Source organism: Pleuronectes platessa, chromosome 10, assembly GCF_947347685.1.
Source record: "Pleuronectes platessa chromosome 10, fPlePla1.1, whole genome shotgun sequence".
NCBI classification, from domain to species: domain Eukaryota; kingdom Metazoa; phylum Chordata; class Actinopteri; order Pleuronectiformes; family Pleuronectidae; genus Pleuronectes; species Pleuronectes platessa.
In genome coordinates this window covers 5962058-5986812 of record NC_070635.1, presented here as the reverse complement: position 1 = coordinate 5986812, position 24755 = coordinate 5962058, and the positions used below count along the sequence as shown (strand labels likewise).

Here is a 24755-nt window from a genome sequence, read left to right as displayed (position 1 = left end):
CAGAGCGCCAGAGTTCTTAACTGTTGTCTTTACTGAACTGTTAGCATGACTCCTTCTACAGTGTCTGGTTGTCGTTACCAAAAGAATGATAAACACTTTCAAGGTCACGTAACTCTAAGTACTTGAATACAGTCGGAGAAAAAGAAAGTTGTTATGGTCAAATAATGAAAAGGGCAAAGCTCGCTCATGTGATGGAACATGTTGATTTGATTTGACCTTCTTCTCCACACGACTCCACGAGGACGCCGAACAATTCCTCGACTGGAAAACACATCTAAACTGATCCACATAGCAATTATATTTGCTCCAACACAAACGTGAAAAGGAAAAGCCAGACACAATTGCTACAGTGCTTTGTCTAATTATACAGTATATGATGCAGGTTCAGACGCTGCTTTTTCTGCAGACAAAACACTGACAGACGGAAAACAGAGGGATATTTAGCAACAAGGGCAAGTCGAGCTTTTACTCAGTTCACAACATTTTTTACTCCAAGACAAATGGGCCCCATCAATTTTTACGCAACACCACGGCAGCCCACGGTGCCGCGGGCGTCTCAGTGTCGAATTTAACCTGCGGAAGACAAAGTGCTGCTACATCAATGGGAACCTCAGACGATTACCTCCGTGGCTCCAAATGGCCGCCACATGGCTCACGAGGCCAGTGTCAGCAACAGAGATGCCAGCAAATGGTCCAAAATGGGCCGGGGCAGGAAGCCGGGCACGGAGCGGCTTCCTCTCTTTGAAGTGCTATTAATCAACAAGCCTGTGTGTGTGTGTATGTGTGTGTATATGTGTGTTTGTGCTCGGGTTCTATCTTTGTGAGGACCAATTTGAAGTGAGGTTGGGAAAGTGAGGACTTTTTTTGAAAGTGAAGAAAGTTTGATGTAGCCTCATTTGACTTATTTATTTTCATTACATAAGTTGAATGGTTGATCTAGCAAAGTTGTGAAAAGTGAATTGTCATATAATCTGTAAATATATAATGAATAAGCCTTTGTCTGAGAAAGGTTGATGTGCACATTGTTAAAGTTTTTTTTCATTATTTAATCCTAAAAGTGTTGCTTTCTTAAAACAGATATATAAAAAATGGTCAGAACATTGAGACAGTTCATTATTTTACAAATAAAATAAATTTGCTTTAAGAATTGTTTTTTTTATATCATGTAACAGTCAAACAATCTGATAAACAGACAACCGAGTTGAAAACTTAATTTGGCGCAGGTAAAAATAGTGATGAAATTAAGATTTTTTTGTGTAGTTAAATATGAGTGTGAGCGAGTGGCCGAGTTCTCTCACTCCCACTTGACCTTACAGTTGAAACATGTCAGATCCTTTTGGACCCAGGACGTAGCCCTGTTGTCTCCCTCGCCCTCTCGCCGTGTGATCTTTCACAGCTTTCACAGGATTATCGCCGCCGAGTTAACAGGGTCTTAAGCGGCTGACTGGCACCAGGAGCTGTGCTACAGGAATTAGCCACCTGCTACATCGACGATCCACTGTCACGTAGCTGCAGCGGGAGAAAAGGAAATGTCCGCCTGGGGGCAAAGACGGCATCAGACGGGGGTTGAGGTCGCATCAGCACCTCGCACCCAGCACTCAGCAGGAAGTGCGGCTTCCGTGAATCTGAGCTGTGGAGGTCAGAGGTCGTTTGAATTGGATCAGCAGCTCGTGTTACCGACCCCAGATGTGGGACGAGGACGGCCATGACTCCACAGCGGAGGAGCCCCAAATTTAGCTTGACCGACGGCCTGCTGGAACTGGAGGAACAGGAGCTTCTATTTTGAGAGATGTCATTCCTCTTTACGACAACAGTGTAATGATCTCTCTCTCTCTGCAATCTTTCAAGGCTTTTCTGAGCGTGATCGCTATTTTTAATCTTCACAGTTTCACCGCTTTAAATTAACCTTGGAACAACACTTTTCCTGTGACCTTTCCGAGCTTCCTCTCTGATCTGTTTACTGTGAGCGCTGTTCCTCTCTGGCAACGCAGCCGGAGACGGACACGAGAGTACCCATGTGTTTGCATGATGTGTTCTCTATGTGTGTGGATCATGTGAAGCTCACCGTGGCTCTGTTATGAAGCGTGTTTACAATCGGGGTAAAAATATTTCCAGTGGCTCTCGTTGTGCCGCGCTTCCTCACGGGGCCTGTCTGCCCCGTCAAGAGTGATGGGCTTGGGAATGGGAAACAGGTGTGCGTGGAAATGTGCGGGTCGCTCCTTTATCCCGCTCTCTTTTTACCCCCCCTCTCTCTCTCACTCTCTCTCTCTCTCTTTCCCCGCCTGTCTGAGACGGTCGCGTCGAGCTGCGTTTTATGACGAAAGGAGGAGATCGGCCAAGAAAGAGAAACACAAACATCATCTTTTCCGAGTTTTAGCACAGTGACAGTTAAAGTACAGAAGGAAAAATAACAGAGTCAGAGCCAGGGAAGAGTTCGTCAGCTACAATGATCACAAGTGTTATTTTTAATCTCACCATCGTCATGTGACTGAAACAACATGAAAGTGTGTAAACCGCTCACATCATGTGCGAATAATTGTGAAGCTGAAAGTCCAGTGAGATAATGTGGGGACTGTTTCAGATCTGTCAATCAAACACTGGAGAGCCCCACTGATCAAAGCACAGATCCAAAGATCAATCAAGTAATCAGAGTCTTGATTGACATTAGTTAACAAGGAGATCAATCAATCACCATCAATGAAAAACTCATTTCAAACCGATCAGCAGGATTAAATCTCAAATACTGGATACCATGATGTTTGCTACAGATTGTCTTGGTCCCCACAGGATGAGTCAGACTTTGGGGATTGGTCATGAACAAGACAAACATTTAACAAATTCTTAAAACATTGATCTTACCACAGTGAAACTAAATGTTCTGGTAGCCAGGTGATAAATGTTGCATCTTCATGTGTCATGTGGGAACATGTTAAACATTAGCATAGGCCAATAGTGACCATTTAGATAGTAGCATTTAGCTCAAAGGGCCAAAGCTGATAGTGTGACTGTAAATACATTCTCGATTATAATACTACTACTAATAATAATACATTCAATTCATGTAACACTTTCAGCAATACTTAAAAACATGTTACATAGGTCAGAATCAGATCAATAATAAAAGCAAAATACTCAAATGAAATTAAAAAAAAATCACATGTTAAATGAAAGTAAAAGTTTTGACTACCAGGGACAAGTGAAACTTTAAAAGGGAATAAGAAACTGGTTGTATATACCTAACTATGGTTAACTTTTAAATATTGACTATTCCCATATTGTAAAAACAGTTCTCTTTGTTTATGCTTTATTTGTGAACCACAAAGTCTTATCAAAGTATTTCCCTTTAGCAATTAATAGAGTACAACTCATGAAAGTGGCCTGTGGTAGATTAGAAGGTGGTTTCGATAGCTACTTTAACTTCACATATTCACAGGTGGCTGTTTGCCACTTGGGCTGTTTGATTAAACATCCATTGATATTAAAAGAAGCTAAAGAACCAAACCGCCATGTTTTGATGTTATTAATCCACAGCCCCCCACCCCCCCCCCCTCCCCATGCTGCTTCACTCAGCTCCATCAGCTCCTGCAGGCGACACAGGAGTCAGTTTACACAGACTCGTACCTGCCCACCCCCCTATCTCTCTCTCTCTCTCTCTCTCTCTCTCTCTCTCTCTCTCTCTCTCTCTCTCTCTCTCTCTCTCTCTCTCTCTCTCTCTACCCCTGCCTCTCTCTCTCTCTCTACCCCCCTCCCTATCTCTCTCTCTCTCTCTCTCTCTACCCCCCCTCCCTCTCTCTCCCTCTCTCCCTCCCTCCCTCCCCCCTCCCTCTCTCTCTTTACTTCAGTGCTGCTGCGCGCGGAGCAGCGTCATTCAGTCCTTGTGCCAGCGGAGCGCAGAGCGCAGCGCTGAACCGGAGGATCTGTCACACGCAGGATCTCCACGCGCCTCCACTGGATTTCACACACACACACAACACGCGTGGACCCACTGAGCGAACGAGGTGAGCGAACAGGTCATTTTTTAACGTGTGTGTTAATCAGCGGCTGTGTGAGACTATTGACTATCAGTGAAGTTTTCCTGTTACCGATGTGTGTGGTTGTGGTTCTGAAGTGATTGATCCAGTGATCCCATAATGTGGCAGCACTATTTACCAGCTTTACCACAGCGTTGACTGGTATTATGGATTGATCACATGTTATCTGGACCATTTATGAAGTGTAAAACTCAACTAGTGAAGGATTTCCATATATGTTTCTACTCCCTGATGGTTTTCCCACATCTATAAGTGGAATCAAATCCTTATATTAATATTATTAGATACAAGTTAATACCTAACGTGTATTCCTCTGCACTCCTTGGACTAGCAGGCGTCTGTCATTTTTAAACTGACGACAGGATTACTTCAGTTTGTCAGTTTAAGAGTCTTGTCTTGAGATCTTTATGGTCTGTTTATGGTCCATGCCCTATAAGGAAACCCCTCCTCAGCAGTGTGTCTGTGATGGATGTCAGGCTGTGTTCACCAGACCAGGCGTTTGGAGCACGAAACTGTTTTTTAAAGAAGCTGACAAGTGCGGCAACTCATCATCTGCTGTGTAAACCTACAGGGCTGAAGCCTGCAGGCTCGGGTTGGGGTGCGAGAGGGAGCGATGACTGGCCGCTGTGCTCGGTCGACCTGGGGATTGCAGGTTTATTTCATCTCAACTCTGCCCCTGTGCACACTAACTATTTACATCTGGATGAGATCAGAAGGGGAACGGCACAAATGAGGCTCTGGCTTCTAAACATCTAATCAGGGAAGAAAATGTTTCATAATCCTGAATCAAATCAGGTATTTTCCTTCCAATCAGCTCATTTATGGACAAATACATGCCCTGGCGTTTAAAGTCAGTGTAACCTGAGAACTTCCCAAAGAACAAAAGTAAGTCGGGGAGGGTCATTATGTAATCCACCCACTTCCAGAGAGGCGAACACATGCCCTCAGGGTCAACTCCACCTTGACCCACCCCCTCTGATATATTTAAGGCTGCAGCTTCCCGAGTCGGTTTGATCAGCGCAGGGTCACGAGCGTAAACAGCTCTGCAGCAAGACTAAACAGACCACACAGGTCTTCTAAACACGCTCACCCTCAGATTCATAGGTGAGCATGTGTTGGTTTGGCTCGTGTGCAGCAGCAGCAGCAGCAGCAGCAGCAGTTTTCAGTCACGCTCTTTGGCTCAGACTATGAACTGGCAGAGATACTTTCCAGGGGGGGGGGGGGGAGACCTGCCCTCTCTGTTCCCTGCGTAAGAAAGGAGGATGAACCGATTCCACCTAGATACCTGTTTAATCGCCGCTCTCCAGCTTTGTACGACTCAGTGATCCCTGGCAGATGAGTTTGCCCATTTTCTCTGAGCACTTAAGGGACTTAGATGTTAATTTAAAAGATAAACTATTGCGATGTAAAGCGACGGTTTGGGTGTAATCGCCCTCAAGGCACTTATTAAAATGAATGGAGGATATGCTCGACTCATAATGAATTGCTAGAAGGTAGATTTAGATCCATCTCCTCCCTGCCGTTGCTCGATTAAATTTGATTGTTTTTCTTTAGAACCTGAATCCCTCCGATCTGACCTGGCTTGCATCCTTGCCCAATATTTGAAATGAGTCACGCTTCCTATTAAACACCCACAATCCTTCATATTGCGCACGTTCAAACACGGGATCCAAAACGCCTCTGCAGCCGAATACCTACCTGCCGTCGTTAACAGTCCTTTCTTCTGCTCCCCCTGATTCATGCACATGTTCAAGCTGTAAAGCGGCTGCATGCGTGTTTGATGCAGATCCCAGCAGAGCGCAGGAGAACAACCTTCCTCCCCTCACAGGGCCGAGCCTGGCGGCTGCAGCAAGCAGCTCTGAGGTGTTGACAGGACGCCCGACATCATTAGCCTGACTAAATGAATTGTAATTTAGGTCTGTGTCTTCCTGCGAGGCCTCTAGCAGCGGCAGGGATATCGATGATGATGATGATGATGATGATGATGATGGCGCATCACTGTCCGCTGAAGGCAGTTAGCAGACCGTGACCTGCAGATTCATGTTGACCTCTTGACTTCTTAGACACTTTGGTTTGGGCTCCTTGTGCACTCACCACATTGCAGCCATCCATTCAGAATCTGCCTTATCATCGACCTGAAAGAGCTCAGGTCTGAGAGCTGCATATCTTGTGGGATTTAATGCTACACCAGGATTTCTCTTAGTCTTTTATTTTCCACTTTTCTCCCCCTTTTTTCGTCTTTTCTCAACACATATAATCTGATTGGTTTGAGCCACATCACTGAGACCGAGCGGAAGCCGCAGGATGCTTCACGGCCCTCGTTCACAATGGGCCGCTCATGTGTTTCTTATCACTTAAAGTTCAGCCGAGCCGCAGTCACATTCGAGGAGTGGTTTTACTTTCCTGAAAGCAGAACCTTACAAGCAGGACGTCAGACACTTGTTCTGTTTAATCCCGTTTTGTTGCATGGTTGCACGGAGAGACCCCCGCACTATGGCAGGAAGCTCGAGTTTCTAATTAGAGGGGAACATGTACCCTGCTAATGACATCATCTTCCCCCTGGCACTGCAGTGAGGGAGTGTGTGTGTGTGTTTGTGTGTGTGTGTGTGTGTGTTGCCGAAACAGCAGCTGGTTTCGAGACATTTGACGTTCGCGGGACTTCAAACGCTCACAAACCGTCGGGCTTATAATTTAGCTTTATTGCTCCTTGTCGCCTCCATCGGGCCTTTGTGCCCCCGGAACCCGGGAACTTCCTCCGCGAGTGTTTTCAGGAAGAGTCGCTTGAGAAAAAAGAGGAAGATGTTGTCAAAAAGTCAGAGCGTCTCAGTTCCAATCGAGGAACCAAAACAACACATTGAGACCGACACCCTGTGATAAACTAATCCCCCCCCCCCCCACCCCTGCTCGAAAAGGACAGAGAAGTGAGACCTAACATCTGTAGACCAGGGTAGTGTTTCTTCTGTTTTGTAAACGCAGGAGTGTGGAATCATATTCACTGAACTGATCATTTCATGAGCAAAGACATATTTTTCAGTAGCTTCATGGAGTCAGACCTTTACTTGCTGGTTTATCTTTCCTGGAGGATTTACCCCTCCCCACTCTGGAGGAATCAACATTTTCCACCACATTTATAATTAAATTTGAAGTGATTTTTTTTACATAATCTGTCCTCTCATTCTCCGACTCGGTCTGAGTCACTCTCTGCTGTTAAGTCACGCTCACCTCCACCGGCTCATAACTCAATCCATAATTTATTGTGGGCGATGGGATCATGAAACATGATTTGACAGATCTCCATCTCCTGACAGCTCCCTGTGTGTGTGTGTGTGTGACAGCTGTGAGAGCCGCCCCCCCCCCCCATCTCCCCACTGCTCTCACATCCCCGTAATTGTTCACAGTCCGACCGGGCGCCTCTGCCGCTTTGCCACATCTCATCACACTCAGCCGCGCCGAGCTGTGTCCGCTCGACCGCGAGGAAGACGACACAGGCCCCGGACATTCCCCCCCCGACGCAGGAGGAGACCATCGACGCAGCTCGGGCTCGACTCTCCGGGCTCCTCCAGATGTTGTCTGATTCTGACAGGAGCGAGGGAGGAGGGGATGGGGGTTGGAGGAAGAAGCGGGACACAAACGTAAGGGTCTCTTTCCGTGGCACTCGGGGGGACTGTTTGCGGGGAAGCAGGTCGGCCCATCGGTAATGAGAGAAGACAGCTGGCAGGTTCAGCGGAGGTTAACAGCTAAGCTTAGATGGCAGCGGTGAAAAACAGAAGAGCCCGGGCGAGGGTCTCTGTGAGAGAGACTTTGGGATGTTTCGTTGTTCATGGAGTTTGTTTTTTTGGAGGGTTGCAAGAGATCAGAGGGTTGGATTTTGATTTATTCAAAGTGAAAGTTCAGGACTCATCCGGTATTGTCTTGGTAAACCTGCAGGATTGTATTTCCTGCATTAGCAAGAACAAGACAAGGTCCAAGTAGGGTTGGGTACCTTCATTTCTGTGCCTGAGCTTTGGACCAAAATATCTACAACATAAACAACACTGCATGTACATTACCTTTACCTCTGGTGGCAACTCACTCTCTACATGGCTCTGGCTGCACGTTAGCATGTTAGCCTAAAGTTTGCTGTCAGCTACCCAAAGCGAAACGGTCTAAAGTCTGGCTCTAATTCACGTGAAAGGATTTTGACTTTTAGGCCCTAGTACATTTCCGACCTTCATTTTACAGATCAGTCTCTTCTTAGCAGCTTAGTTTGTTACTGTGAAACTTCCACCAGATCAGAAGAAAGGATTCTGTGAGTCATACATAGTTATTTAACGATTTGGTACTTGTTCTGAAGCCGAAACACGTAACAGTTTTGGGATGACGCAAAAGAATTGCTGCAATATTTCTCCCTCGTGTCTTTACATGAAGGGTAAGTTGAGTATTGTATTCCATCAGGAATCACTCTCTCTCTGAACTCGATCAAACTCGCTCCAGCTTTGTTTCCCGGAGGGCGAATCAATGTGGGCACATTGTGAGAGCTGGAGAGCGAGTGGTAACACAATGGGGTCGGCTGCACTTTGGCACCGCGGCCGCAGATGACCCAGTGTTTGGGGACACGGCACAGCTGGAGCAGCTCTAAGCCCCGACCAACCCCAAACAGCCCCCGTGACACGTCCTCACAAGTCAGCGCTAACCTTTTTACTGTTGACATCAGCAACATGTGTTTACGATAACGTATTAATTGTCTGTGTGAGAACGGGGGGGGCGCTACGCAGATGTTACAAGCTTCTGTCTCTCTGATGACATCCAGCTTTTCATTTCATCCTCCATCTAAAAGTTTCCTCTCGAATGGCTTTTCACGTACACGTTTTTTCAGGATATTGCCGTCAACTTTACCACCACCGACTGTGTTGTGACATTTGAGTTTCTCTTTACACTCGATCCACTGAAGCGTCTTTTTATCACTCGCCTGGCAGAATTGAAAAATGTGCCGACCCGGTGAAATAAAACATCTGGCACCCGGCCAGACGGAGCCGTCTCTCTCGGAGCATTCACACCAGCTGAGAGTGTAATGAGGGTTCACAGTGTGAGAACAGGCCTCCATAATTCAAGACTCCGGGAGACTGAGGGATGTGCCCAGATTTATGCCTCTGTACCGGTCTGTATTAACAGCCTCGGGACGGGGCTTGTTTTTGGGGAGATGTGTGTGCGTTACCCTGAGTTTCCCAGTGCATTCCCAGTGCATTCCCAGTGGTTAGCAGACACACAGAGGGTCAGGGCCATTTGTTTCACTGGTCACGTGAACTGAAATGTCAGCCGTGGTCGGGAGTAACAAACAACGGAGCTGTCCAGAGCTGGGATGTCTGTGTGAAGTCGTCCAGATCTGGTTTGCTTTGTGTACAAACTATCTCCCACACACTGTTTCACTGCACTGTCTCCTCCTACACACACACATACACACACACACACACACACACACATCCACATGACACACACTGCACACTGTGACTTCATCCAGTGTGAGAGTTCCAAAGGCCGCAACATTATTTTCACAGTGAAAGCCGAGCGACTTGTCAGGAAGATCGAGAGCGGAGGCCGACATTTCCTAAATACGCTGAAAGCCATTGACCAATCAAAACAGAGTGAGTCAGCTGGCCAATCAGAGCACTTTGGGCTTTATCGGGAGGGGGCGGGATCTTAAAGATAATAATAATAACTTTATTCGTACGCCACTTCTCAATACAAACCTGTGATTTTTGTAGCTGGTTATGATCTATTATCAAATTGTTTTCATTTAATTTGAATTATATTGATTGTAGCTGTGACTATCACTTATATGAGGAGATTTATTTTTTTATTGGTGTAATTGATCCACTCCGGCCAAAACGCAACATTACAATTACATTAGAAAAAGTCCTACCACAGATCGGCCACTCCCCAGAGAGCATTTATTAAATAATGAATAAAAATGGCAACAAAAACAAGTAAGAGAAGGAGCAGAAATACGTTACACACATTACCCCCCCCCCCCCTTGTTGGATCCTAGTCTGTGTTTAGCTTTGATGATATATTTTCTTTGCAGTTCCCACATGAGGATCCAGATATTCGTCATCTCCTTATACGTTTACGAGTTCTCCTCCGACAGGTCACTCATCGACAGTGAGGTACTGCAGGCGGCGTTCACATTCCTGGACCTCGCGGCTGCTTCAGGTGTCTCTCTGTTAGCGTAGGAGGTGAATTATTAAGTTCCCTGGTGGCGTGCACCTGGTGGAGCGATAACCTGATCCTCTCATGGCAAAATGTCATCTGAAGTTTTGCATTTGCATGATAAACTTTATCGTCATTTGGCTGTTTTGGGCTGTTTGAGTCTAGACTTTTATTAAACATTGTGTGCACGTCTTCTTGCTGTCGCTGAAAGTCTGATAAAGCTTTATAGGTCAGAGCTGCTCAGTTATCAGTTGCAGCAGCTCCCTTCCTGAGCCCCGGGTGGAGAAAGAAAAGGGAACTCGCCGGGTCTGTTGATAAAAGCAAGAATAAATGTTAACGTGTTATCTCAGCACACTTTATCTGTTAGCAGTGCATGGGTGGTACCATGTTGATAAAGACCTGAAGTACACAACCATGGCTCTAATAGGTCGACTCTCACATGGTAGAGCAGCTGCTAAAATCGAATGATAATTATATTAATTAAATCCAGCTAAGATACGTCGTGCTATCAGTTTAATTTTGTAATTTCAACATCAAAGAATATTGGAATTTTCACATAAGAGGTTCATACTATGTTGGTTATTGTATATGGAAAGTACTCTCATTTCATACTTGACCTTCATACTCAGCTAATATTGACATGTGCTTGTACGTGGGCCCAGCAGGTCGCTGAGTGGTACAGTACCTTATCACTTTCATCTCAGAGTCTGCACTGACTCGGCCCCTTCGGTGCGTGGCCCCAGTGCTCAGCTGTCCCTGCAGTCATTAGCTTCGAATAACAAAAGAGCTCCAGCAGAGAGCCGAGAGCCCATCTTGTCCATTTTACAGTCTGGGAGGAGGTCTGTTAAGATCAGGGGTGGGGTGGGGGGGCTCTTTAAGTCGTCCCAGGTGGCCCCGCTGCTGCTCAGCATGAGTGTGGAGAAGGCCCCCATAGGTAGCCTCTAACCGCAGATCCAACGGCACAACAATGGTGATGGGATTTACAATTGGCCGCAGCCTTCGAGGGGACGGCGTGTGTCCCGTGGCTCCGGCTTTTACATTTTATTGTCATCGCGTTGTTTGTCCCTTTCCCCTCCCTGGCTAATGAGGCAGAGCAACCAGGTCAAGATTTATCTGCAGACCTGAAGGAGGCCTCTTTGTTGGGAGCCATTAATAATGCAAAGAAAAGGCAGGTCCCCTCTTTGTTCGGGGTAAAGAAGAAGACACCTCCTTGTCTTCATCCAGGCCCCTTAACAGACTTCCTGAGGGCCTGTTGTCTGTGTCGGACCCGGACAGAGCCGTGAATCAGGGCTCATTAGTGGCAGATGCTCCACATTCACACTGCAGAGGACCCATGTCTCTGAATGAGCCTCGGTTAATGTTTGAACGTCCAGAAAAACCTCGGTCCATTAGTGATACTTGTTTGACATCATTAAGGGTGGTGCCAGATGTTGGTGTGTAGAAAGTGAGAAAAGCAAAAAGTGGGGAAGATATTCATGGTCGTCCAGTTGGCTCCTCGCGGGCAAGCAGATGCATCTCTTCTGTGAAAGGATTCATTTGACAGGTAAGCGTGCTGGATACATTCCCAGGAGCTTCAAAGGTGGTCCTCGTCGGTTTATGAACCTCTTATCTTGTGTTTACTGCACTGAACACATCATTCAGACTGGAACTTCCTCCAGCCTCCTGATCCGAGGCGGGCTAGAGTTTCCTGGGATCCGCCCGGTGAAGTTATTCTTCTGTGGGGAGCGTTAAAGCAAACAAATAGTTCCTGGATTTGTGTATGTGTGTGTGTGTGTGTGTGTGTGTGTTTAGCTTTTCTCACATCAGGAAAATAAGCAGGTCGGCATCTTTTCGTTGCGTTAGCGTGACATTATAATCAACATCAAGACTTTGAACGTGACCTGCTCGCTCTCACAGGGTCAAATGCAGCTTATAGCCTGAATCAGGAGAAGCACACGGCCCCTTTCCCATGACAGGTCGGTGTCGGGGCCGTCTGAGCATCTTGATGTAGCTCGAGCTCAAGACATCTGGTTCCTCTTTAGCTGCACGGGGGCGCCTTGTTAAGCCTCCCCTGCAGGCCGGACTATCTGCTCCACGCAGAGGACCCGGGGGAGGGAGGGAGGGAGGGAGGGAGGGAAGACGGAGAGAGGGCAGCGAGACAGACAGAGGAGGTTTATTAAAAGAACAGAGGGATGGAAGTTGTGTAAGAGGGGTCAGACACTTAACACAGTAATCTAATAATCCTACAGTTGGTGTTGTTTTGCATTTTTTTGTGCGTTTTGTGTCTCGGAGTTCACTTGCGGACGTGTGGAGCTTTTGAGGTTTTGTTGAAAGGTTTATACCCGTTGACAACATCTGTCAATGTTTTTAAGTTGCGTATGGAGGCTTGAGACCGCGGGTTCGATTCCGACCTGGATGCTTACTGTCCAATCAATAGAAGCCTGAAAAATATCTTTAAAGAGAAGTAGCTGAATCAGATTTTAACTTTCGAGAATTCCAAAAGAAAAACATATTTTCATGTTGCTTTTTTCTGCACAAATTGTTCATCTTCTTCTGTCCGTGTGTGTTCATCAAAATGTGACCTTTTGTGTTTCTCTTTGGGCCGAAACGCCGCCGCCTCAGGTCTGTGCAAGACGTACTTCAGTAAGAAAGTAGGTTACCCACTCTGTCAGCATGAACTCAGGCATCTTTGGAGAAAAGCAACACAAACATGTTGTTCCAAGCTGAACCGAACCTTTAGAGGATTGCTCTCAGATACTGCAAATGGAGAAAAAACACAGAGAGAGATAGAGAGATGCAGAGGGATAGAGAGAGGGTACGTTCACAGGAAGAGAGTGATGGAGCAGGGGGGGGGGGGAACGGGAGGGTAAGGAGGCCCTGTGGCATGTACAGGAGATGGAGGGAGATGAATAGCGGTGCAGGGGAGTGAGGCACACGTTGAGGTAGCGTCAGGAAGGAGAGGGAGCTCGTGTGGGCGCGGGTTCACCGAGGAGATGAGACAGAGGGGAAGGAGTTGAGAGGTTAATGACGACCTGCAGTGAGGGAACGAGGGAGAGGAGAGAGCCCCCCCCCCCCCTCCCCGGCCTCCTCACACTCTTCACAGGCCTCCAGATCACAGGAGAAGGTTCTGGCTACTAATTTGGCTCATTATGTACAATGGAGCTAATGGCGGCTATTGTTCTCACGCGAATCCCAGCTGAGTCACTTTGTGTGTGTTAGTGTGGGTGTGTAGGTGTGTGTGTGTGTGTGTGTGAGTGTGTGTGTGTGTGTGTGTGTGTGTGTGATACCACTCGGAGCAGGAGATAACCCCTGTGAGTGGCTGGATTCCTTCAAGCTCTTGTTGTCGTGAACGACGGGACCATCGAGAATAGAACTGAGAAAAAACATAAATACTTTAGAAGTAGGTCAAATACGTGTAGCTCCCAGGTTGTTATGGATTTCAAGGTTATGAACACTGGGTGATTGGGGGATTAACAGTCCCTGTATCCATATATATTTTACACACTTTCCCCCACCGTCCATGGAAAGCCAACATCAGGATTAATGGCTTTGTTTTGGCTCCCGTGACGATAATCTCCTTCAACGCTTCAATAGCATTAGCCTGGCACTTTCCTTCATTTTGAACTGCTCCCGGAAGAAAGTTGTCCAATAAAACACCCTTTAACCCCCCCCCCCCCCCCCCCCCCTCCAGCCTTTGTACCGTAAACCCGATTCCAGACCTTCTACCCATTTTTCTTGTTTTATACCCGCTCCCGTGTCCTTTTCGTCTCCCCCCCCCCCCCCCCACACACACACACCTGTTTGGAGACGCTTTTCCCGGAACTCTACCTAAACAATGGTCGACAGCCCGACATCTGGAAAAGCTGCCGTGTCGCATGGGTTAATTTATAGTTGTTTGCCATTTGACAAGCCTGGTCTGTGGGGGGGTGGTGGTGGTGGCTAAATGAAAGTAAAAGTGAAATAAGTTCACTTTCTCTTGTTTAGGATTTAGTAGAAGGGAAACGGTTAATCTGTAACCAGTTTAGAAATGCAGAATGGATTAGTGTCACTCTGTATTAACAGTGCTGCGGCTGTATAACAATAACAAATGTGCTGTAAATAATCATTTTAACACACAAGTAACAACCATCATCTCTCTGCTGCCTCCACACACAACATTGAATCTGCCATCGAGTCCCAAACAAGAGAAGACGTCTCACTGTCTCTTCTTACACTCAAGTTAAATGATCTCTCTCTGTCTCCGGGTCAGACGTGTTCACAACAACTGGAAGATATCCAGAACCTTCAGGTGAAGGGTGACGTCTGGGGATAGAGCAGCGATAGGCAGGACGCTCTGGATAGTGTCTGGACTTCACTGATGTTTGAAAGCAGCTTAAGTGGAAGAATATTTCTACTTTTAAAAAACTAAAGTCCCGCTTAATTGAGATTATTAAATGTTTTATTTTCCTTTTGATTAATGCCATAGTTTTGTTTTGTTTAATTCACATTGTGAGTGTCAGGGGATTTAAATGTTTGACTTACTCTTCATTCAGCTGTTTGTTTGCTATCTTCTAAATCAAGGCCGTGTCTAAACATAAGATGGAGGACGTGCACATTGGGACGCGTGTTTTCTTGTGTTCTGCACTTGTGTCTGTTTCCGACAGAAGACATATGGATCCTTTTTCCTGTCAAGCGCGGTTGTTCATTGTTAAACCCAATGTGGAGGAAAAGCTATAACAGCATTAGATAACACTGGCAGCGGACCTGAGGGAACTGTAAGCACGACGGTAGAACACCCTCCTGCTGCCTCGCTCACAATAAGGAGCATTCATCTCTCCAGATGGTCTCTTTTATACATTTTGAAAGGAAGGTGAATAAAAGACAGACTCCACCTGTGCCTCTGGGTATTTATGACAGGTTCTAGTTTTAAACATGTGCACATGGTCGACACTCACGGCTTCTTTTCTGCAGAACAACAGAGACGCTCCATAGTCTGCTACTGTGCATTGAGAGGGAAGCCTCTTCTTCTCACATGCACATTGGCTCGGCCGCAAAACTAGAGCAGATACACAAACACACCTGTGACGATATGCACATACACACATACGTACACACATACATAGACATACGATAACCTTGCTGGGGTGTTTTCAGCCTATTAATACTCCTCGGGTGAAGCCTATCCTGTTAAAGGCACATGCAGCCCCCCCCCCCCCCCCTCCCCCTCACAAATCTCCGTAAAGCGTGAAAACTTAACGTACATGAAACGTGTCTCTCTTCATGGAGCACAGCGCTGAATGGGAATTGTGGGTCACCATGTCGAAGGTTTAAAGTTTCATTTAAGTTTAGTTATTGCTTGTTAATTTGGAGAGCAGGCTGTTTAACTGTGACTATGAAAGAGTTTATTGCAGCAGACGTGCATCGGTTTACTCAACCTGTTAAAGTTAAAGCTGTTTAAATTACAGGAGCCTGATTTTCAGTGGAGACATTTGTTTAAGACTTTACAGAGGTCAGATACACACACAGCTCAGATTACTGCAAGTTAAGATATTGTAGCTTCTTGTTATGTCCGTGCAAAGTTGTGAAAGAAGAATAGACGCCACGATTGTTTTGCTTGTAGCAGGTTTTTTAAATTTTGCAGATCTTTTGTATGGACAAAAGAAGACTAGAGGAAAAGGAAACTGAAACAGCTTCATATGTCACATTTAAAAAAGGTACCTGACACATTTGTCCTCGTCTTGGGAAGAAAATTACAACTTCCTGTGCGGAATGGATGGAGACAGATATGTCATCATCCTGTCATTGTTTGTTCTCCATTTTTCTTTCACCTGCCACTGACAGGATGCTGTAACAGTGGCTAGACAACATTTAAAATAAACAGAAATAGAAGCAGAGGGCCAGACACGAAAGATTGTCTTGCACAGGAAACAGTGCGGCAGTGTGCTTGGTGGTTTTTAAATCTGATTTCTGGATTAAATAACCGTGCAACATGCTAACGTGTGTTTGAACTCTTTGAACCTGTGTTTGAACTCTCACCCATTTACTCAAAGACGGTTGATTTAGACTGTCAGCTACAGTGCATGTCTAAGAATAGTCTGCATATTATATTTACAGTATACGCATGTAAGCTTGAGGGTCATTAAAAGTGCTTCCATGTCAGCTCTGCACATGCGACTCCCTCCAGCTGGAGAGAAGCACGATCTGAGCGGAGCTGGAGGGAACACTGTTCCGCCGGCCATCTGGTCTCTGCTGTTTGCCCTGGAGACTAAAACCAATTTTTTTCTGTTTGTCTTTTCTCTCTCTCAGGGATCCGCCCAGGTGAGGTGAGGACGAAGTCTGCAACGCCCCCCCCAACCGTCCATCAACGAGCCAAGTGCCTCGGTGCCGGCCACCCGCAGGTCACCTCAACCAGGACGGGCGCCAAACATTAAAAAGTCTTGACCCAGTGTCCCTCAGACAACCTGCACAGAGCAAATATTTGAGGCCATTATATCTAATTTCTCCGAGCAGCTGTCACCGAAAAGATCAACGGTGAAGGGTGTTGTAGGGAGATACGAAAAAAAAGGAAAAGAGAGACGGGAAAGTGGGGGGAGGAAAACTTCAACCGTTCCAAAGTGCTCCCTGTGAGTTATTTCTGCTGCTCTGTGGGCAGAGAGCGTCTCATTTGGGAGAGCCTCTGGCTGACAAAAAAAGCACTTCCCTGTGCCCTGCCTTCCTCCCCAGATGCCTGTGTAAATACTGGATAGAGATATCAATTTGTGCCGGCCCAACAAAGAGACTGTTTTCTATCTATAGACGACGTTACGACAAACTTGGACCCTGCGGTCTCCTGAATTGCAGCTTATCTATTACCCTTCAAGAGCTGTGAGAAACCGGAATGTGACCGTTTCCTCGCCTTAACAACCTCTTCAAACACCCTCACTGGTTCAAATCTACTCAGGGACCAAACAACAACTCCCTTGGGGGAAAGTGTGAGTCATCGAGCGGCTGCAGTTTTGATGCCTTTCCCTGCTCGGTGAGTCAACATGAAACCGCTAACACCGATTGGATCCCCCTCTCCGCTGAGGCTCCTCAACAAGGGTCCGGACTACCTGCGCCGGCAGATTGACGGCGGTGGCCATGGTCGCTCGATCAGCGCGGTGGAGAGGCTGGAGGCGGACAAAGCCAAATATGTGAAGAGCCAGCAGGTGATCAACACCAAGCAGGAGCCGGTGCTGTCTCCCTGTGCGACGCCGCCGCCGCACCCCCGCCGAGGTGTTTCCATCCCCGGGAGCCTGACCCCCCATCTTCCCCCGCGTGGCTCATCCAACACCCCCTTCTCCACACTCTCCGGCTCCTTCACCTCACGAGACGAAAATGAAAACGAAGACTCCAGGAAGGAGAACAGACGGACTTCTCTCGACACTGAGACACGTAACAGGAGCAATGTGACCAAAGTGATGCCTCCGAGCCCCAGGACCCCAGGGAATCACACCTTCGTGGCACCACACAGCGCCCCTGTGCTCAGGAGAAGCACTGGCAAGCGCATGATGAGGCCTGACTCGCTCCTCATCTACCGGCAGAAGAAAGAGTGCAAAAGCCCCGGTGGTGCGACAGTGGGAGAGAACAATAACTTGGAAGTGAAGGGATACAGTTTTGTCCGGCGCCTCTTTCAGGGCTCCATGAGGGAAAAGAGCGGCGGAGGTGAAGGCAGAATTCAGAAAATGGTGATCGGTGAAGAAAAGGCACCATCACGGGACGGAGACTCCCGCATGTCTTGGACCAATGACAAAGACACAGTGGACGGTGGACCAGGGAGCCGGAGGTCGAGTAAAACGGACCACGAACGCAGCCCGGGCTCGATCCCTAGTCCTGGGTTCAGCTGCTCACTTGAATGGACTAAGGATGGATTTACAAATAGTGGCAGTGAGGAGGTCATTAATGGAAACCACTCGACCGACCACGATGACGAGAACGACCCGTGGAGGCGGGCGTCTCCGCCACCGGTCCCCAGGAGGAGGTTCGGGCAGTTGCATCGCTCCAAGTCGGACATGCTTCTGCGCTGCTCCGTGGCGTTGTCAGAGCAGGAGCACTTCTTTGACTTCTGCGGGCTGGATATCGACTTGATCGAGCGTCTGGGCCGGGAGAACTTCCTCTCCGGGGCCAGCTCCATAGACACACTCTCGTTGGCGCTCCGCAGCTGCGGCGGTTCGGAGCCCAGCGAGTTCTCCCGACACTCGGGAGACGGCCTGTTCCAGGAGGAGCTGGCTGAGCAGGTTCCCACCGGAGTGTCGATCATCGAGAGAAACGCTCGGGTCATTAAGTGGCTGTACAGCTGCAAGAACGCTGCTAAAGAGGGACCCAAGGAGTCGACTGTTTAGAACCAGGTCAAGGAGCCATGTGCCATGGAGTGCTGACAATCTGCCAGTTTTATTTTTAGCCAAACATGAGTTTTTCAATCTGAAATCATCTCTTGTCGTATTTTTTTTTTTTTTACCCTTTGTGGAAAAATGTATCTCTGAAATGCACCACAGACCCAAAGGCAAATTCCCTTGAGCTGAAAAATGAACGTTGGGAACGGGCTGTAATTAGCCGGCCACATTTGCTCCAATGCAAAACAAAAGGGACAAAAAGAATTTGCTTCTATTTTTGAGCTGCGAGAGGAAAAGCGAGTGGAAGCGGCCGAGCTTTGCCGGGCGAAGCTGCCAGAGAAAAGTGTGATTTTACTTTTAAACTTCAAACTAGAGTTGATCCAGGGTTTGTTTTTCGTTCCATGGCACATTGATAGCTTCACCCGACTCCAAAGAGACTGTGTCTTTAAGTGAGAGGACAGTGACTGCTACTAGTTAGCTTGTGTCAAATTGATATATTGTATTTATAGATCCTATGGAAGAAGTATTGTGTGGGTGAAGAAGGACCTTACTGGCGAATGGAACCATTATTCCCCTGCAAATTGTTTTTGTGTCTGTATGTGTGGTTGTGTGTTTGTGGAGCGGACATCTTCGTCTTGTTCATGTGTAGCTTCTATATTCAGTCATTGACACAACCCTACTCTGAGCTGATCTGAAATCAGCCCTGTGACCGTCACTGGACACGGTGGACACACGGTTTAACACTCTCCCTTAATTTAAAAATGGAAAACCACTAAGCTACGTTTCGTTTTTTTCTAAACTGGAAAACTGTTTGTGTGAGTGTGAAGTGAACCCTGAGTACCTCATTGGAAATCTGTCCCAGTTCAGTTTGTGTGTGTGTGTGTGTGTGTGTGTGTTGCTCTTCTTTTTTTTCTACTCATGAAACGCAGGCGTTGGAACATGCGAGGCGCCCCTGTGGGGTTTGTTAATGCACTGAAGTGGACAGGGAGAGAGGAAACCACAGATATGAGATACACAGAGATTCATCACATGTTACGTTCCACACTGAGCTGGATCCAGAGCAGCACCTGCACCTTGGAGGGAGAGGGGCCGCGTCCTGATCATCTCATCCTCTTCAATTCTTTATTTTTTTTTTAAGAGGATCAATTCTCACATTGTAAACACTGTCCAATGATCAATCGTGACACAGTTATTGATTAACACAGATAACGCGCCTGTTCCATTGGATATAGATCTGCAGCCGAGGGGGAAACTGGACTTTGGAAAACAGACATAGAAACATTGATAATTTAAATTCCACGAAAGAAGTTTCAGAAAACTTAGAATAATATAATAAAACTAGATTTACCAGACTTGTATTTGGATCCACACCAAATTACAAACACTCATAAATTTCTATCTCCTTAAACATTTGCTTGATTTTATTTATCAAGATCAATGAATTAAAAATTAACGAAAATGTTGAAAACCCCCAAAATCTCACAATGTTAAAGAAAGTGAAAGTTTTGACGTCACAGACCAACGCTGATAAAACATGAACCTCATCGGCCGACGTAATAAACAAAAAAGCAAAAGTGAACTTTAAGTCATCAGCGCTCACTGCCAAATGCTTTAGGTTGTTACCATCTGGCCGTTTACAGATGTTTAACCTCCCCAGCTGGCTCCCTCAGCCTGTTTCCCATCAAAACAAGCAGGGGAGGCCCGATCCCCTCTGATAACAGATCCTACCTCACTCCATCCATCCTTCAGGGATCCTCACTATCTCAGCTAAAGGTCATTTCCATCGCTTGGCCCCGAGGATGCCACTGAAATATGAACTTAGGGGTCGGCTGAAGTATGCGGAGGTTAGACCGAGACCATCCCTGAACCCAGGGGAACATTATACTTGTGTATGCGATAAATGAACACAATTGTTTGTTGCCTTTATATATATTTTTCTGTATACAACTCCTTTGTGATGATTTATATCTCCTCCCTGTTCAGAACACATGTGGGTGCACGTTTACAAAGTGGCTCCGTAACTTCTGAATCTCTTTTTTTCATTTCATGTATATGACGGATTTTTATTTTATTCCAAAGAGATGTGTGTGTGTGTATGATGTACACAGCAAATAAACACAAATGAAGAAACACTTGTGTGAAGGTCATTTTTTTTGACATTGTGTTTTTATTCATGATGCTTAGAATAATAAAGGAATCAGTATTCAGGGGAAATTCCTATGCTCTTCATACATGTTAGATTTATGTTGTGACCATAACATTCCAAAGAGCCAGAGGAACAGACTGTGGTTGTGATATGTTGTCTAATCGTCTCGGGGGGGTGATGGTCGACTGACTCAGCGTCGTGATGGTGTCTCGTCCTTGACTTTCTTCCTCACCACATCGCGTCTCATTTTTCACATTATCTCAAGTGGCTGCCTCTTAATCCTTTTAGCATTCCCCGCATGCTACGCTGCTGAGTGAGTGGCAACAGGTTGTGTGTGTGTAGACAGAGAGGTCTGTGTGCGGCCCGATGCTGTGTCTACCCGTCGAGTGGCAGACCCTCTTCTCCACGCCGTCTGCAGACGCCTCCCGACACCCTTTGTCTTTTTAGTTTTCCTCCGCCTCAGCCCTGACTCAGCTCTTGTTTCCTCATGCGCCAGCTCACAGTGGATTCAAACACTTAGTTGGGAAAGTCTAAGCAAATGACAAATGTCTCCCTGCAGGCTGCAAGTCAGAGCATTAATCTTAAACTGAAAACATTGTCAGGTTCATCCATCGGTGCCTGAGTGCAAGTGAGACTGTAGATTTAAAAGAAAAGAAGATTTTAACATTTAGGACGGCACGGTGGAGCAGAGGTTTGCACTGTCGCCACAGAGCAAGAGGTTCCGGGTCTGAATCCCAGCTTGGGCCTTTCTGTGTAGAGCTTGCATGATTCTCCCCGTGTGAATGATTGCATGATTTGTCACAGCTTAGACGTTTTGATTAAAGAGCTCCATAAAAAGCTTCGGGTAATTTGGGTTCTGGTTTTCTCTAAACTTTGGTTTGTACATATGAACGATGAATCAAGAGAATCTCTGTGTCAGACGCAATCACAAAATTCTTCCACATTTCCCAGACACTTTTCCGCGAACATCTGCAAGCTGGTTATGTTCGTTGCATGGAGATCTGAGTGGACCGCACCTCTCGCCCTATGTCCACAGCACTCAATGGATAAGCAGTATAGGTAATGAATGGGTGGATTTTACCATAGTGTGGAACTATGCTCATTTTTGCCAAAAGTTAGATGATCAAATCGATAATTCTACTCAGAGCTAGATCCATTTAGCAGTTTGATTTAATGCATAAGCAGGAAGCAAAAGGAAGAAACACATATGAGACAAACTCCACTGATAAGCAGCTCTAAACCTCACAAATAAACATGTAAGCTTGGACTTGTTTAATCCATATGAAAACAGTAAGCTTTTAAAATTAGCTTTATTACAGAATATATCCACATCTGTAAAACCATCACATGTGCTGTGCGGCTTCAAGTTGTTTCCATTCTTCACCGTCTGTGGAGCAGCTCCACCTTTTGTCTTATTCAGCTGTTTAGAGGAAAAACTAAAACGTGATTTCTATTTTGAGGAACTTTTCCCTTTAAAGAGGGAAAAGAGGATATTTAAGGACTCGAACGTCTGAACCATTCTCACACTGAACACGATTTCCCCAAACTTAAAGTCTGTAGTTTTTAAATAGCAACACTCACAATGTATAATAAGTTCATGCAAATACACACACATCCGATTTCTTCTCCCAAATGCTCCCCCATCCCTTTTCTTCCTCCTTCTGTCTTTCCCAAAGCAGAACAACACAATAGCATGTCTGTGTGTGTGTCTGTGTGTGTGCGTGTCTGTGTGTGTTACTGTGACCGGAGGGCCTGCTGTGACATCCTGTTTTGGGTTCATAGGACAAGGTTTAAACATATGGTCGTGTTTTTGGGCTCAGCCATTTCTCCCCTCAGTCTGCGTGGAAATAAACAGACTACAGCTGCTGGAGCACAATTCTTTATTATTACTATTATTACAGGGCTGACACACAACGTGCAGGCTGAGGTGGGTCGAGTTCTGAGTAAGCAGAGTTTTCCAGAGGAAAAGTGGAGCCTGTTAAAGATGTGAGAAGTGGATGATAACGTGTCACGGTGACGAACAGGCTTTGATGCTGCTGATGTGGTTTTTCATGCAGCCACATTATAAAAACACCACAGGGGATCTTGGAGATGGAAACCTCCTGTTTGTCCACCAGCAAATCCTGTCCAGCGCAGTTCTGACCCAGCTTCACAAACTGGTTTGACGCTATTACTGATTAAAGCTTCTCTTTAAACTTCACAGAACTATTCTTGGCCGTTTAATGAGCCGCAAATGCAACAAACAAGGCTGTTTATTATTTACACCAGCAGTTGTGGGTTTACTGAACAGGGCTACAAATAAAAATCACATTCACGCTTTTCCCGGGGTTTCAAACTTGTTGGGGACTTGAGGGTTTGATCTGACTGTTGTCTCAAAACTGTTTCAGGCTTAAGTTGCTTTCAGACGTGCAAGAACAACAACAGAACATGTGACTGAGCGGAACAATGTTTACTTTAGCCAGCTAACCATCGTTAGCAAAACCTGTTCATAATAACGGATTACGCTGCGTTTCACGCAAACTTACACCATAGCAAGACGTCCAGAGACAATCACTGGATATTTAAACAGGCCCTGATGTGAAAATACAGCAAGATAATGTCTGGAGATTCATTGTGAGCAAGTTGATTATGTTTCTGATTAAGAGAACAAACGAAAAAGAGGGGCCATAGAGGACGCATGGTAAAGACAATGGGATTCAAGATCTTCTGGTGATAAGGTATTTCTGGAGCAGAATTTAAAGGTTATGTCAATTTTTTGGGTTGCGCTCTTCATCTGTGAAAGTCTGGATAATATCTGGACCCAGTTGTCTGGACATTATCACGAGTTCATGTCTGAAAACAGTTTTATAGTTCTTGGAACCCTCCAGTCCAGCTGTTTGATGACATCTCATCCCTGGTTTTGTTCTCGTGTTCTCGTCTGGTCTCAAACTGTGTTGCATTGGTTGTCGGGTTTGTTCCTCCGTGCTCCCAGAAGAAATAATGTGTCAGGGTTAGCATGGCCTGTGAAGTGTGTCAAATCTGGCCTAGTTCTTCTGCGCCAGCAGCCTCAGCAGACTGCGGACGTCTACGCTTGAGAGGAGCTCAGTTCGTGACTCAGGGACAGAGACTGAACAAACACACTCACATGTACAACTAACACACTCTAAACTGCCGAGGACAAGAATCGCCTTCACCGAGACACACTTTGAGAAATGTGCTAGAAACGTCAAAAATCTAAAAGCACAGGGGACTGTGTAGCAGCCGTGGTGTTCGGAAACTGAAAATACTGGAGCAGAGCAAGAGCTGTGTCCCAGTTCCGTACGCACTGATCCAGACAGGGGCGTTCAGGTGTGGGATTCAAGAAACAGTTACTTGAGTTATACATCTAGTTAATATAAATATACATAAACTATATTACCCTTGCTTTTTGCTCGATTTTGGTCTCCACCATCTCCTTAGGGAAATATGAAAAACGTACTTCATCCCTCTGTCACTTGGTGCAGAGCGTGTTTCCGTTTCAGTCATTTTGCTGTAAACAGTGTTGATATAGTGAAGCAGAACATGAGAGTTGTGCGACTTACACCAAAAAAATGCCGGGAAACGACCCCACGAAGACACTGCAGTCGGGTTGTGACCTTCCACTTTCACATTCAAGCATCTATCACCTATTATTATTTAAATTACACCCACTGTTGGCGTATTCATAGAAAGCTCTGTGCATACAAACACTAATTTAGCTTGGTTTCAATGTTCTTTTGGTTTTAAACTATACTACCCTAAAATACCATTTAAAAAAACCTTGAAAAAGTTAAGAATATAAACGCAGAGCCCCAGAAACATGGGAAAAACACTCTATTCTAACTTTGACCTTTTTTAATAATACCCACTGTAAATTCACAGTGGAGTAGAGTTAGCTGTTAGCTTGTCAGTCAGTTAGCTTGCGTTGTATATGTAATAGAGTGAAAACGAGAAGCATCTCAGATGTCAAGCCCGCAGCCGGAGGTCACCAGGACTCGACCCAACAATGTGATTTGACACAGACACACGTCGACTCACAAACCAAGAATAAAATCTTCTCATCTGAGTCCAAGGAATGATCGGAAC

At 46.1% G+C, this 24755-nt stretch overlaps 1 protein-coding gene across 1 annotated transcript; it reads left to right on the top strand.

Annotated features, from left to right (window-relative positions):
* The first annotated feature begins 3879 nt into the window (after positions 1-3879).
* fam110d (family with sequence similarity 110 member D) lies at positions 3880-20637 on the top strand. Its single transcript, XM_053433642.1, has 2 exons — positions 3880-3998; positions 16482-20637. The coding sequence occupies exon 2, from the start codon at positions 17201-17203 to the stop codon at positions 18533-18535; it is 1335 nt and encodes a 444-aa protein (XP_053289617.1). The 5' UTR covers positions 3880-3998; positions 16482-17200; the 3' UTR covers positions 18536-20637.
* The last annotated feature ends 4118 nt before the right edge of the window (positions 20638-24755 follow it).